This window comes from Canis lupus, chromosome 15 (genome assembly GCF_003254725.2).
Source record: "Canis lupus dingo isolate Sandy chromosome 15, ASM325472v2, whole genome shotgun sequence".
Classification (NCBI taxonomy): domain Eukaryota; kingdom Metazoa; phylum Chordata; class Mammalia; order Carnivora; family Canidae; genus Canis; species Canis lupus.
In genome coordinates this window covers 14,728,559-14,743,429 of record NC_064257.1, presented here as the reverse complement: position 1 = coordinate 14,743,429, position 14,871 = coordinate 14,728,559, and the positions used below count along the sequence as shown (strand labels likewise).

The 14,871-nt window shown below is 41.0% G+C and overlaps 1 protein-coding gene across 4 annotated transcripts in view; it reads right to left on the bottom strand.

Moving 5' to 3' along the window:
* Positions 1 to 203: 203 nt before the first annotated feature.
* The window catches only part of GPBP1L1 (GC-rich promoter binding protein 1 like 1), a 61,538-nt gene continuing 46,870 nt past the window's right edge, over positions 204 to 14,871 (bottom strand). For all 4 annotated transcript variants that reach the window (XM_025420266.3, XM_025420268.3, XM_025420265.3 and 1 more), the window contains exons 6-12: positions 12,705 to 12,777; positions 11,261 to 11,454; positions 6,473 to 6,610; positions 5,665 to 5,823; positions 3,995 to 4,119; positions 2,750 to 2,852; positions 204 to 1,111 (exon numbers count right to left, since the gene is read on the bottom strand). In XM_025420266.3, coding sequence (XP_025276051.1) covers positions 959 to 1,111; positions 2,750 to 2,852; positions 3,995 to 4,119; positions 5,665 to 5,823; positions 6,473 to 6,610; positions 11,261 to 11,454; positions 12,705 to 12,777 — 945 coding nt within the window. In that variant the 3' untranslated portion in view covers positions 204 to 958. The remainder of the gene's footprint in view (positions 1,112 to 2,749; positions 2,853 to 3,994; positions 4,120 to 5,664; positions 5,824 to 6,472; positions 6,611 to 11,260; positions 11,455 to 12,704; positions 12,778 to 14,871) is intronic.

The following is a 14,871-nucleotide window of genomic DNA, read 5'->3' as shown; positions in this document are numbered from 1 at the left end:
AAATCAGTTTCAGGAAGGAAACTTGGGTTTCTGATTTTATTACTGATAATTTATTGCACAAGTTTTTCTGCATCAAAAAAGTATCTGCTAAAAGGAGAAACAGCTGTGTCTGAATTCAGACTTCCTTCAGACTTCTGAAAGTATTTCCCCCAAAGAATCCACTCATCTAATTTTAAAGGAAATATACTTCTTACACAAGACAATCCAAACTGATGCAAAATATTTATTCCAAGTTAGTTATTTTATGCAGTAGTTTTTCCCCTCAACAGACTTGTGATAACCACATCTTTTAAATCTGTAAATAATGTTATCAAATAATCTAATCTTTGAAATCTCACAAAAATTTATATTTTACAATCCACCCTGAATATCAAGGCTGCAAGAATAACACAACATTTCCTATATCCAAATATTTTACAGCTGTACCCAAAAAGGAAAAGAAAGAAAGAAAGAGAAAGAAGAAAGAAAAAACCATGTATGCTTGGTTAAGGGCTAACGTTACCCGAGCAGCCAAAAATAAAATAAAATATCCAAATTATTAGCATTAATTTAATACAATTATAACTTCAATAGTCACTTTGTCATTGACAATGATTGCTTGAGCACAGGGGTGAGTGCCCCAAGGGCTGGTAGTAGAAGCTGTCGCTGCAGACCGGTGTCTCCTCCTCTCTGCACAGCCAGCTCCCACCTGTGCATCGCCCCATATATACTGTGTCTGTGTGTATGTGTGTATTTAAAAATTCTTTCCCATCACACAAACTTCTATTAAGCAGATAACAGGGAAGAACAACAACAACAAAAGCTAAACAAGCCAATTGCTCTCTCTTTGGGATATGATTATTTCCCTTGTGCATGAAGTATTCAACAACATAAGAAAAGGAAAAGAACGATTTCTTTTGTATACTCCCTAAACACACAAGCTGAGTTCACTGGGTCAGATTTGTGAGCGTTTATATGCCTACTTCCAGGCATCGTCATCAGATGTTTCGCTGCTACTGGTTTCCGTGTCTGAGTCCTCAAACTCTGCTTTACAAGTGCTTCTCCAAGCGGAGAACAGGCTGGAACCGCGGCTCTGCAAAAAGCCATTCTTCCCAAAGCCGTTTCTTCTCAGCTACGGTTAGCACAGGAAAAAGAGAAAACTGTCAAAAACTACAGTGGCAGCGGGCCCTGGAAAAGGCCAGTACTCAAAATTCTAGACAGAATATAGAGGCGGCCCCTCTTTAAAAAAAAAAAAAAAAAAAAAAAAGATTTATTTATTCATGAGAGACACAGAGACACAGGCAGAGGGAGAAGCAGGCTCCGTGCAGGGAGCCTGACGTGAGACTTAATCCCGGGTCTCCAGGATCATGCCCTGGGCCAAAGGCAGACCAGACAGACTGCCCAACAGCTGAGCCACCCAGGTGTCCCAAGAGGGGGCCCTTCTAAGAGATTCAAGATTTCTTATAGCTGTGCTTTTCAAACTTTATTTTTTATTTTTAATTATTTTTTATTTATTTATTCATGAGAGACAGAGAAAGAGGAAGAGGGAGAAGCAGGCTCCATGTAGGGAGCGCGATGTGGGACTCGATCCCGGATCTCCAGGATCACACCCTGCACTGAAGGCAGGCGCCAAATCGCTGAGCCACCACCCAGGCTGCCCGCTTTTCAAACTTTAATGTGCAAATCAATCACCTATGAATCTTTTTTTAAAATGCAGATTCTGGGACGCCTGGGTGGCTCAGCGGTTGAGTGTCTGCCTTCTGCTCACGGTGTGATCCTGGAGTCCCGGGATCGAGTCCTGCATCGGGCTCCCTGCATGGAGCCTGCTTCTCCCTCTGCCTGTCTCTCTCTCTCTCTGTGTCTCTCATGGATCAATAAAATCTTAAAAAGAAAATGCAGATTCTGACTCAGTAGGTAGGGTTTCAGATGATGACAAGGATCAAGGGAGTAGTTCTGAGTAGCAAAGTCTTTATGTCAACCATAATTTCTCTTTATAGGACTTAATACATTGTTATTTGTCCTTTTTTTTAAATTTTTATTTATTTATGATAGTCACAGAGAGAGAAAGAGAGAGAGGCAGAGACTCAGGCAGAGGGAGAAGCAGGCTCCATGCACCGGGAGCCTGATGCGGGATTCGATCCCGGGTCTCCAGGATCGCGCCCTGGGCCAAAGGCAGGCGCCAAACCGCTGCGCCACCCAGTGATCCCTGTCCTTTAAATATAAATACCATAAATATAAATAAAATATAAATATAAATAGCACCAGAATGTAAAATCCAAGAGGTCTGCAGACTCCATTTATCTTGTTCACTGCTATATACTCTAGGACCTGGCAGTGTCTCACCCACAAAAAGAATCCAACTATTTGTTGAATAAATTCAAATAGGCTGTTTCTTGGCTCCAGAGAGTATCAGAGGCAAACCTCAGGGCCGGAGGCAGGGGAGGACGAGTCTGCTTCCCTAGAGACCCAGGTCAGCCCCTAACTCTGGAACACAGCCTTGTGGCTCTGATAAGGGGGTAGAGCTGCCACGATGAAAGAACATACTAATTTCTGAGATCTGCTAGCCTGACCTAGTTCTTCTGTCCACTACTGGAGATCCCTACTGCCTAGGCAGTGATACGTTCCTCTGTATTTCTTCTATGGCAACTTAATTTACATTTTCTTTTCCAAGCTCCTTCTCTCACACTAAACTGGGGCCAAGTGCAAGGACTGTCCTGGTTCCTTTCTTTCCTCATCCTTAACAGGTCTCCAGGAAAAGTTTAGGACATACCTGCTCTGTTTTCATGTGGAACTCTCTGAGCTCATCTTCTGTGAGGGGGAGGCAATTCTCATCATTTTCGGGATATTCCTGCCATCCCATTGCTTTCAATAACCTGGTAGAGGGAGGTCAGGCAAAGAAAATATGACACCTTTCAGCACAAGTGGGAAGCCCACAACTTTCCAGAGAAAATTAACTCACCCAGGGGCAATGGTAGTCCCTTAAATTTTTCTTTTCTCCCCAGTAGGATAAGCTTTCTTTTTTTTTCCCAAATTAATTAATTTATTTGAGAGAAAAGAGTCTAAAAGAGACAAAGTATATGAGCACGGGGGAGGGGGAGCAGGGAGGGAAGGGAGAGAATCCTCAAGCTTTCTGCTGAGTGAGCCTGATGCAGGGCTCAACTCTAGGACCCCCAGATCATGACCTGAACCAAAATCAAGAGTTGGCCGTCCAACTGACAGCCACCCACGTGCCCCTCCCCAGTGGGATAAGCTTTAATTATGGCTACTTAGTTGTTTGAATTAAACGAGGGATCTCCACAGTTGTTCTTTCCAGAGCGTAAGAGCTATAGACAGGAGATAGTAGCAGCAGCAGAAAATAAGACTGCATAGGAGCCAAAGTGTAAGGGCCCTCTCTGACAGACAGAACAAAGAAAGAAATCTCACTTTTGTCTTTTGTAAGCAAATTAGCACATCTCCACATGTAACTAAGTTCTCTCAATTTCATGGCAATGTGGTCTCCTTCATACTCTTGTGATCTTGCTGACTCCTAAAGTTCTACCGGATAGGAACTTCCTTTCAGGAAGGTACTGCCACACATGGCAGGCCCCCCATCTGCTATCCAGGTGCCCAAACCGTTGGCAGCTCTGTGTTTAAGACCCTCATTTAAAGAATAAGCTCCATCCATGGGGATCTTATACCTCCCAAGGCCCTATAAAGTGATCCTTACAATGGATCACTTGGGCTAGGAGGGTCCAAGGGCCAGCACAACAGTCCTAGAAAACAAGTTCCCCTCTCCAAATGGAGTTATAAACAGAGTCTGAAACTAAACTACATGAAAACCTTGGAAAGCAAAGCTGGCAAATCTGTACAGGAAAGCCCAGTGGGCAACAGACCAAGCTGGGGCATAAAAAGAGAACAGGTTATGGTGCCCATAGACACTTCTCTTTGTAGGCTAGACTCAATATGACATGCCTTAGGATGTTCAAGCTCCTTAAAGGCCATACACAGCATGCCCTGTGATCTGATCTTCACTTACCTGTGCTCTGCTTCCAGAGAGTGTGAGAGTACTTCCCCTTCCTCCTCCACAGGGAGAGTAAGACCATTCTGATGACAGCCTTCCTCACCATTTTCCTTTGGTTCAGGTGTGCTGTTGTCTTCCAACTGAAATAAGAAAGGACACACTTGGTTTAATGATCCTTTGTGGCAAGATACATAATCTATAAGATTAAGGAGTCAGAACTGAGGAAAGCGCTCTCCAGAAAACAACTTTAGCCCACAAGTTTTCCCCATTTAAAAATGAGGATTTGTGGGGATCCCTGGGTGGCTCACTGGTTTGGCACCTGCCTTCAGCCCAGGGTGTGACCCTGGAGTCCCGGGATCGAGTCTTGCATCGGGCTCCCTGCATGGAGCCTGCTTCTCCCTCTACCTGTGTCTCTGCCTCTCTCTCTCTCATGAATAAATAAATCTAAAAAAAAAAAGAGGATTTGCTTATCTTACTAAGATTTCTAAAGTTTACCAACTAGTCAGGATCTTAACTTCAGGTTATGTCAATGGTGGTAGATGTGAATTGATACTAATGCAGTATCAATGCTCTAGTCTTAACAATTTGGACTAGAGAACTACTGTGTTCAACTTCAAAAAGTTCACCTTCCTAGAGTCTTTTGCAACTAGGAGCTGCCATCTGACAGTGGGCCAATGTTGTGCTCATTGCAGGGTGTAGCTTTTAAGAAAGCATTTAAAAAAAGGACAGACATGATCTTCCTTCAGGTTTTTGGCTTCCTGTCCTTTCCTTAACCAGAATATAGAGGGGAAGTATAGAGGGCAAAACCACTCTAGCCCAAGGTGATCAAAAGTTGTAAGTTTTCTTTTTCTTTCTTTCTTTTTCTTTCTTTCTTTCTCTTTCTTCTTTCTTTCTTTCTTTCTTTCTTTCTTTCTTTCTTTCTTTCTTTCTTTCTCTCTCTCTCTTTTTCTTTCTTTCTTTCTTTCTTTCTTTCTTTCTTTCTTTCTTTCTTTCTTTCTTTCTTTCTTTCTCCCTCCCTCCCTCCCTTCCTCTCTCTCCCTCCCTCCCTCTCTCTCTCTCTCTCTTTCTTTCTTCGTGAGAGACTGAGAGAGGGGCAGAGACACTGGCAGAGGGAGAAGCAGGCTCTGAAGGGAACCTGATGCAGGACTTGATCCCAGGACCCTGGGATCATGCTCTGAGCCAAAGGCAGATGCTCAATAGCTGAGCCACCCAGGCATCCCAAGTTGTAAGCTTTCTGATAATCCCAATGAGCTTAATCTCTTAGCCTGCAACTTCTTTGTTTTTTGTTTTTTAAAGATTTTATTTATTTATTCATGAGAGACACAGAGAGAGGTGCAGAGACACAGGCAGAGGGAGAAGCAGGTTCCATGCAGGGAGCCCGATGTGGGACTCGATCCCGGTTCCCCAGGATCACACCCTGGGCCGAAGGTGGCGCTAAACCGCTGAGCCACCCAGGCTGCCCTAGCCTGCAACTTCTAACTTTCTTGTTGTGGGATATAAAAAAACCTCCCTCTTGTTTTATGCTATTTTTCAGATTTTATTATACTGCAATTAAATATAATCCTGATAAAAGCTTCTGTAATTTATCAACTTTTTACAGCACTAACCCATTCAAGACTTTAAGAAAGCACATATACAACACAGGAAAATCCCTATGCTGCCCCAGAAAAACCTTATGCTCTTACATCCTCCAGCTTGTCACAGTCTCTGTTCTCTGAGAAGTCTCCATTCCGGTCATCCTTTAGAGTCTTCAAAAACTCACTCTTCCTGTCGGTAGTTCGGCGGGTCAGCTTGGTCAGGCGAGAGGAGCTGATCTCAATTGGAGGAGTAGTGCTGGAGGGACTCTGGGCAAATAACACAAAGAGGTTGTTCCTGATAGCAAACAGCAAGAACTGGGATTCTCTGGGTCACTTCTACATGGTATTAATTTCTGGAATCTGGTAGCCTAATTATCACTGTGTTTTGTTTTGTTTTAAACCAAAAATAAACTATCCTTTTCATTTAAACAGACTTCAGCTTCACAGGGTTTTTGCAGTTAAGACTGGATGGCTTATACAGCACCTCTGATCTTTTTACAGACTCGAGCCACAATGCCAGTCTGCCACAGGCTGGACCCAGTCTACCACACAGAGACTACTCTACTCAGCTACTGCCCATCTCTGGGCTAAGCACACTACAAAAGAAATGGAATTAGAGCTGTACATGTCACACTGTGTATCTTAGTTTTAGTAAATGGCAAATTGGCAATTGCAGAAAAGGCTGCTTGGCCTTATCTTCAACTCACCTCTTTATTTTTTTTATTTTTTAAAAAAATATTTATTTATTCATGAGAAACACAGAGAAAGAGAGAGAGAGGCAGAGACACAGGCACAGAGAGAAGCAGGCTCCATGCAGGGAGCCTGACGTGGGACTCGATCCCAGGTCTCCAGGATCACGCCCTGAGCTGAAGGCAGATGCTCAACCGCTCAGCCACCCAGGTGTCCCTCAACTCACCTCTTTAGGAGAGCTTAAAACTGCGCCACCAGCCAGTACTGGTTTGGTAACAGAGATTGGACTGGTAAAGGCGGACTCCCGGCCAGAGGAAAGGGATCCTGATTTGTGTTCCATTCTGTTAGCTTTCCATGCACTGGGCTATGTGGGAAGAAAGAACAAATCAGACCACGTATGGAGACAGAAGCTCAGCCTGGAAGATCACATGAAGCGAGTAAAATGTTACGTGGGGACACGAGTACTAAAGCTTACCCATCTTAACATGTTTGGGAGGTATGCAATCTCTTTCTGAGGTTAGACACTTGAAGGAAAAAAGCAGATGGGAACCAGAAGTGTCCTGGGTTATTAATAGGTATACTCAAAGAGAGCTCTGGTTCGGTAAGTGTGGGAGATGCTGAGGAGAGTAAAGTTCAACAGTTTTCTTCACTATGCCATTTGTTAAAGCATTTATGCAGGGGGAGAAGCAGTCTCCATGCAGGGAGCCCAATCAATCCCAGGTCTCCAGGATCAGGCCCTGGGCTGAAGGTGGCACTAAACTGCTGAGCCACCCGGGCTGCCCTAAAAATTCTTTAAAAACTAAAAATCAGGATTACATCAGAGGTTAACAAACACACCATAAAAAGAGAACATTTTGCAGTCCAGTAAGTTTAGAAAATATTGCCTCTCAAATTCACATGTGCCCCATAATCCCAATTCTTAGAAAAAGGAAAAAAAAAAAAAAAAAGCTGTTTTCCAGGAACTTCAACGACAGGAAGCTATTTCTAGGCCAGGGTGGGCAAGTAAATGGCAAGATAATCTGGTTTGCTCCCTTCTCTGCTTGGCCTGTGGGGTCTAGGACCATTCTGTCACTATGGTCCTGGTCCCAATTATGGCTGGGCACCATTGTGCAGCTGGAAAATTCCTTTTTTCTTTTTATTATTTTTATTTTTTATTTTTTAAAGATTTTATTTATTTATTCATAGACACACAGAGAGAGGCAGAGACACAGGGAGACGGAGAGGGAGACGCAGGTTCCATGCAGGGAGCCCGATGTGGGACTCGATCATGGGTCTCCAGGATCACACCCTAGGCTGCAGGTGGTGCCAAACCGCTGCGCCACCGGGGCTGCCCCCCTTTTTCTTTTTAAAAAGATGTATTGGGATGCCTGGATGGCTCAGTGGTTGAGCGGCTGCCTTCAGCTCAGGGTGTGATCCTGGAATCCTGGGATCGAGTCCCACATTGGACTCCCTGCTTCTCCCTCTGCCTGTGTCTCTGCCTCTCTTTCTCTCTCTGTGTCTCTCATGAATAAATAAATAAAATCTTAAAAAAAAAACCCAAAAAAACTCATTTATACCTCACAAAAACTTAAAAAAAATAGGTACTACTATCCCATTGTATAGATGATAAAACAGAGACTTAGCACTTATAAACTTGCCCACGGTCATATCACAAAGAAGGTGCAAAGAGGGGATGCCTGAGTGGCTCAGTCCATTAAGTGTTTGCCTTTAGCTTAGGTCATGATCCTCGGGTCCTAGGATTGAGCCCCACGTTGGGTTCCCCATTCAGTAAGGAGTCTGCTTCTTCCTTTCCCTGCTACTCATGGTCTCTTACGCTATTTCTCTCTCCAATAAATAAATAAAATCTTAAAAAAAAAAAAAAAAAAAGGTGCAAAGTGGACTCTATCTACTCCAGAGACCTGCTGTTAATTTCCACGCCATACTGTTTCCTAGGCAGTACTCTCTTGACTTACATTCACATTCTTTCCCTTCTATATCAGACAAACAAGTATCTTACACCCTTTCAAAGATAAATCCACTCATGAATCAGTTTTATTCCCACTCATTTCTTCCTAGGCCATGATCCTTTAATGAACTCTTTCAAGTATACTCCAAGTTGCCCTCAAGGGCTTCTTCTTCTTTTTTTAAAGATCATTCATTCATTCATTCATGAGAGACACAGGCAGAGGGAGAAGCAGGTTCTCTGCAGGGAGCCTGATGTGGGATTCGATCCTAGGGCCCCGGGATCATGACCTGAGCCAAAGGCAGACGCTCAACCACTGAGCCACCCAGGTGCCCCTCAAGGGCTTCTTCCTATATTTTCTTCATCCTTTCACTTAACTTTCCCATCACCTACATTCTATTTACTTTTATTTTCAAATCTCAAAGTTGCCACTACCTCCACTTCCACCCACATAATTCCAGAACCCCCTGAGATCTTGTTTCATCCCTATACTACTCTCCTAAAACCTCAACTCAAGGTCACCTAAACCTTTCCAAGCACTAAGGTCAAAAACCCTTTATCAGTTACTTTCCTCAACCTGATAGCAGCATTTGTCAAGTGTTGACAAACCCAGTTGCTATCTTAAACTCATCCACCCAAATTTTTGTGATAGCATGCTATTTTTTTTTGATGTCTGAATTAGTTTCTTAGCCCCACTGACTATATCATTATTTTCTTAATATTTATAAATTATTTAATATTCCTCCAACTTTTATTTTCCCACTCTTTATTTATTTATTTTTTAAAAGATTTTATTTATTCATTCATGAGAGACATACAGAGAGAGAGAGAGAGAGAGAGAGAGAGAGAGAGAGGCAGAGACACAGGCAGAGGGAGAAGCAGGCTCCATGCAAGGAGCCCGACATGGGACTCGATCCTGGGTCTCCAGGATCCCACTCCGGGCTGCAGGCGGTGCTAAACTGCTGGGGCGCCGGGGTTGCCCGAAAGCTTCATTCATTACCACTAGGATAAGGACCTCTTGTCTGGATATTTCCCTAGTGCTCACAGGAGTAATTAATGATCATTTACAATCCCCAAATATGTCCAGTGTTTTCTGGTTTCAGAACTTGTATTTAACTTCTTTAAGCTTCTCTTATGATCTGCAATACTCTCCAGACTTTTTTCTGCCTATTCAAATCTGGACCATCCTCCAAAAGTCAGTTCAAATGACAAATTTTCAGCAAAATTTTCCTCAATGGTCATAATCTGAACTGATCTTGATCCTCTGAACTGACTGAACACTAATGTTTAATTCATTTAGTTATTCTAAGTCTATTTAGAATTTGTTGGGATCCCTGGGTGGCGCAGCGGTTTAGCGCCTGCCTTTGGCCCAGGGCGTGATCCTGGAGACCCGGGATTGAATCCCACGTCGGGCTCCTGGTGCATGGAGCCTGCTTCTCCCTCTGCCTGTGTGTCTCTTCCTCTCTCTCTCTCTCTCTCTCTGTGACTATCATAAATAAAAATTAAAAAAAAAAAAAAAAAGAATTTGTTATTAGCATCTGTTACTATTTTATTTTATGCATAATCACACGACCTTTTATATTGTTATATCTTATCCCAATTAGACTTTCAGTTCATGGAGAGTCACAACCAATGTTGTTACTTCTTTGTATTACTCAGAACCACCAAACACTGCTTACACACAGAGGAAAATGAATAAATGCTCATTAGTTTCCCTCTCAATAACAAAGTAAATTCTATTTTTTAAAAAGATTTTATTTATTTATTCAGAGAGAGAGAGAGAGAGAGAGAGAGAGAGCCTGAGTCACAGGCAGATGGAGATGCAGGGAGCCCGGTGTGGGACTTGATCCTGGGTCTCCAGGATCACACCCCAGGGTGCAGGCAGCGCTAAACCGCTGTGCCACCGGGGCTGCCAACCAAGTAAATTCTAATTACTTGTGTATGGTGGCTACAATTCATTAAAGCAATTATTATGTGCTTTTGTGAGGGTGCTAGGGATACAAATATGAAAAGGACCTGAAGGCTGCCCTTAAGGAGATTACAAGTGAGGAAATAAAGAGATGCAATAAAGTGTTATAGATATTATGATAAGAGACAGAGTGCTATTCAGAGATATAAAGATTAATGAGATCTTTAGATGTGTGTGATAGAAAAGGATTCACAGAGCAAATGGCATGAATTTGAAGGATGAATAATTTCCTACATAAGAGAAAGAAGAGGTAGTAAAATATAAAAGATGGATTAGGCTTAGAGTATAAAGAATTATACATGCCACTGGCGAAGGAGTTTGACTTGTACTGTACTGTAGCAACAGGGTTGACAAGGAATACCCATGGGTATGAGGCTTGTTTCTATATGGCCCATGAGCTAAAAAATACTTTTTATATTTTTCAAGTGTTGTAAAGGAAACAAAAATCAGAAAAAAAAGAAAAAGAAAAGAAAGGAAAAATATAACAAAAACTGTATGTCATATGTGACCAGCAAAGCCTAAAATATTATCTGGCTCTTTATAGAAAAAGTTTACCAAACCCTGCTATAGACGGTTTGGGACTGCTGAAGTGATTGAGGAAAGGATGTCATATATTCAAATTGTTTTAGGATGATCATTCTGGCAGTTCTGTGCAAAATGAATATAGAGAGATGAGGAAATAGTAGGGTGCACTACAATAGTACCGGGAGGTAACAAGGGCATAGAACATCATAGAGGGAATAACAAACAGGGAATTTATAATTGCTTGGTAGAGGGGAATGAGTAAGGAGGAGGAGGAAATAAGAAGCCAATCTAGAGAATCAGCTAAGTGATCAGATGGATGTTGATGCTTTTAATGGAAACAGCATGGAAACAGCAGAGAAGAAGCAGGTTTATGAGATAAAGCTGATGAGTATGAGAAGCCTATTAAAAATCCAGTTAGAAGTAGAGAGTTTGGAGACAGAGTAAAATACTACACATATATTAGATATTGAATGAATATCTGGTGAATGATTCAACGGGAAAAAAATAAATTTACTAAAATTTTTCCTGGTTTCCAGACCTCTGCTATAGAAGGTTCTTACATGGATTCCAAATCATACCTTGGAAGGAGGTGGTGCAGGCTTAGGAACCAGGTTCTTATAGACACTTGGAACCATGGTTGATGATTTGTTCCCATTTGCATGGTGAGATCCTGGTGAGGTGAATGCAGCGGAGAAGGCAGCAGAAGGATCTTCTTTGGAAACTTTTTTGATGACTAGCATTTTGGAGGGTTGCTTGGCACTAGGTGGGTTTTCTGTGAGACAAAATAGTGAAGAGACAAAAGAACGTCAAATAATGGTTAACATGAGGCACAGTTAATATGAAGTCCTCACTTTCAACAAAGAGCTGTCACTTGAGACTGAGGGACAAACATTTCCTGGTGTGCACTTAACAGGTATTCTTGAAAATGACAATACTTGGGAATTATAGGAAAAAGGCAGCACATGAATCTAAATTCATAAATCAACCAGGAAGCCCAAAAGTGTTAGTAATCCTTTAGGGGCATAACTTGTCTAGTGTATGATGTGTTCACTCAGGCACACACCAAACAAGAATGTATCCAAGGGTGACAGTTCCTGTCAGTATGAGAATGGAGAGAGATGTGGAAATTGGGGAAAGGAGGCTACCTTGGGACCTTCTGATGAGGCAAAGTGAAGCAAAGCTTTACACTATTAACAAAGGGGAAACAGTACAACAGGCACCTTTAATCCTATAGTTCAAGATTCAAAACCAGTACTTAGATATATTAAAGCCTTCCTAATAAGATTCCTAACTACTGAATAGGTCTAATGTAGGGACTAGGAGAGTCTCATTTGTAAATGCCAACAATTCCAAAACTACAGATTACATTTGGTATGAAATACACTGATTTGTCTCTTAATTTTTTATAAGGCTAATTATTCCCAACATGTACACATAATCGTGTGTATTTATGTTTTTATCCAGCCCTCTACAACAAGCAACATTTATAACTGCCAAACCTGCCCCTTAACCCCCCAAACAAAAAAATATCCTCAACTACTGGAACCTGGTTGAACAAAATCATCTACAGGATGTAGTATTATACAGCCTTTCAAAGAACATTTCAGAAGACTAATATGAATGAATGCTTAGAATATACCATTATATTTGCCTACCAAATATTTAGGAGATAATTATAACTCATAAAATTCAATTTAATTGTTTACAAATGAATTAGCAATGTTAATTAAACATTACTTCTTACAAGCTTTAGATAATTCTCCCTTTGCTTAAAATCTGCTTTCAAATTCAGGGCTCTACAAGCTCTCAATTATCTGTATTATGACTCCACTACCATTATATTTCAATGGTATTCTGGGTGGGCAGAGTAAGAGATGTAACAGGTGTTAGTTACCATGTGCAAATGGATGAGATGAAGAAAAAAGAGAAAGAAACAAACAAAAAAGAGATAAAGAATTTTTGCTCCTCTCCATGCTAAGAAAAATGTAAAATTGTGCCTTTAAAATGGCAAAATCTACCTACCCCACACTCCAGAAGGGGTCCCAATAGGTCTGCATGGCTGATTCTGTTTGCCAGCTTCTGGATTCAAAGAAGGCTAGGAAAAAAGGGATATTAATGGTTGATAAAGAAAGCTAATCATTTTGGCACTTTTCACAAAGTAGCCATCACCATGGAACCTATCTGATAATTATGTATCAGCAGCACATATTTAACGCTGTATTCAGAATCAACAACTGAGCAGAAGATATCAAAATGCTAAACCAATAGATCTTACATTAATCTCAGGTTCTCTTTGGTTTCATTTCCTTTAACGTAAGAGGATTAAAAAAAATTTTTTTAAATAAACAGACTAAATGTGCAAGTTCTCATCTTCTGATAGGATATGCACGTCAAATAAGGAGGCACAGAAAACTGAACGGACAAGAATGTAGATCACTTTTCTCAGATTTAAGGACAATCTGGTCAGGGAAATGTGTAGTATGTGTAGTTTTTCTAAGACTGCTTTATGGCAGAAGCAGACCACGTGCCAGGCTGGGACTGTGCTAGGAATACAAAGGCAATTAAGACCGTTAAGAAGAGCCTCTGTGCCCGCAAGAGTCACAGTCCCCACTACAAAGATATACACTTGTAGACAAATAAGCACAGTAAAAGGTTACAGGGTCTATGATAAAAATTTATTATTAGGGAAGAAGGAATAGCCAATTCCATGTGAAAGAAGTGCTATCAGAAAAGGTTTCATTAGAGGTTTGATGGACTAAGAAGAATCCTTAAAAGATGAATTCCAAAGCTGGAAAAGTGATTCCAGGATCATATTGCTCAATGAATACCCAGACAGGAAAGTATGAAAAATATTCAGAGATCTGCAAATAGTTTAGAATGATTAGTACTAGGGAAGGAAGGGACCTTCCTTTCTGTGGTGAAAGAGAGGTCTGGCAAAATAGGCAAGAGCCAGATTTTTCAGGAAGACTAAATTTTATTCTGTAGATATTGAAGATCCATCTTTCATGCAGTTAATATAATCCATAGTCATTTAGTTTACAACAGTCCAGTAGCAGCTTGAAGGATGTGTTTGAGAGGTTTAAACATCAACTAGGAGACCATTAGAGGAGACCAATTCCATAGTTCAGGATAGTAATGAATGTAACAGGAATAGAGAAAGAGATGAGGGAAAGGATGGAAAAGTTAAGAGCAATAAACTGGACTTAACGAACTGTACAGGAGGTGTGAGTATGATACTGGTGTCCATGCCCAAACTTTATAATGTGTAATAGAGTAGGAAAATAGCTTTTCAGTACGATTACACACAGAACATTAAACAAACAGAAAGATGCCCAGACTCCACTATGGGGCTTCTGAATAAAAAATTCTCCAGGGATGGAGCCCCAGGTGTGTACAATACATCAAGGTGAGCACCACAAGCACAGAACAAGCACAGATACATACATACTGAACAACCAACTCATATTTAAATGGACAAATTAGTGACAAAATATGAAGGACAGATAAATACACTCTTCTGGATGGAAAACATAGGTAGCAGGAGTCCCATGGATAAAAGCTGTATTTTCCTATTTTAATTTGCTTGTGTTCTTAGTCACATTCTATTTAGGGTATTCAGAGATACTGCCCCTATTTATATGGTATCTTTTCTTTCCACTGATTTTTTAAAATAGTAAAATGTAACACAGATACAAAAAAAAAAAATGCAGAAAACAAATGGGCAAAAGTTCTTGTAATCACCACTCGGGTCACTCAGTTTAAGCAACAGAATATTACCAGCCAAACCAGAAACATTTTATAAGCTTCATTCAAAAAAACAAATAAAAAACCAACAAAAATCAAAACAAACCTACCTCGCCTCTAAAAATAACCATTACCTCACCTATAGTGATCACTTCTTTGCTTTCTTTTACCACCCGAGGTCATATCCCTCAAAATGAGTTTTGTCTCCAAAAAACATCTATTAATTCTCTTAACCTACAGGTTACTTAAAAAAATCTTACCCCTCTGTATTCCCTATAAACTGGTAGTTGGTTCAAGACTATAGAACCCTTCTACACACATCTTTATTTTTGCAAGGCAGCTTCTTACTAGTTTTGGGTTCTTCCATTAGGAGACACATAGTGTCTGATTATGCTTCTTTTTGTGATGTTGGCAGACATAGATGCTCATGGCCTAAAACTAAAAC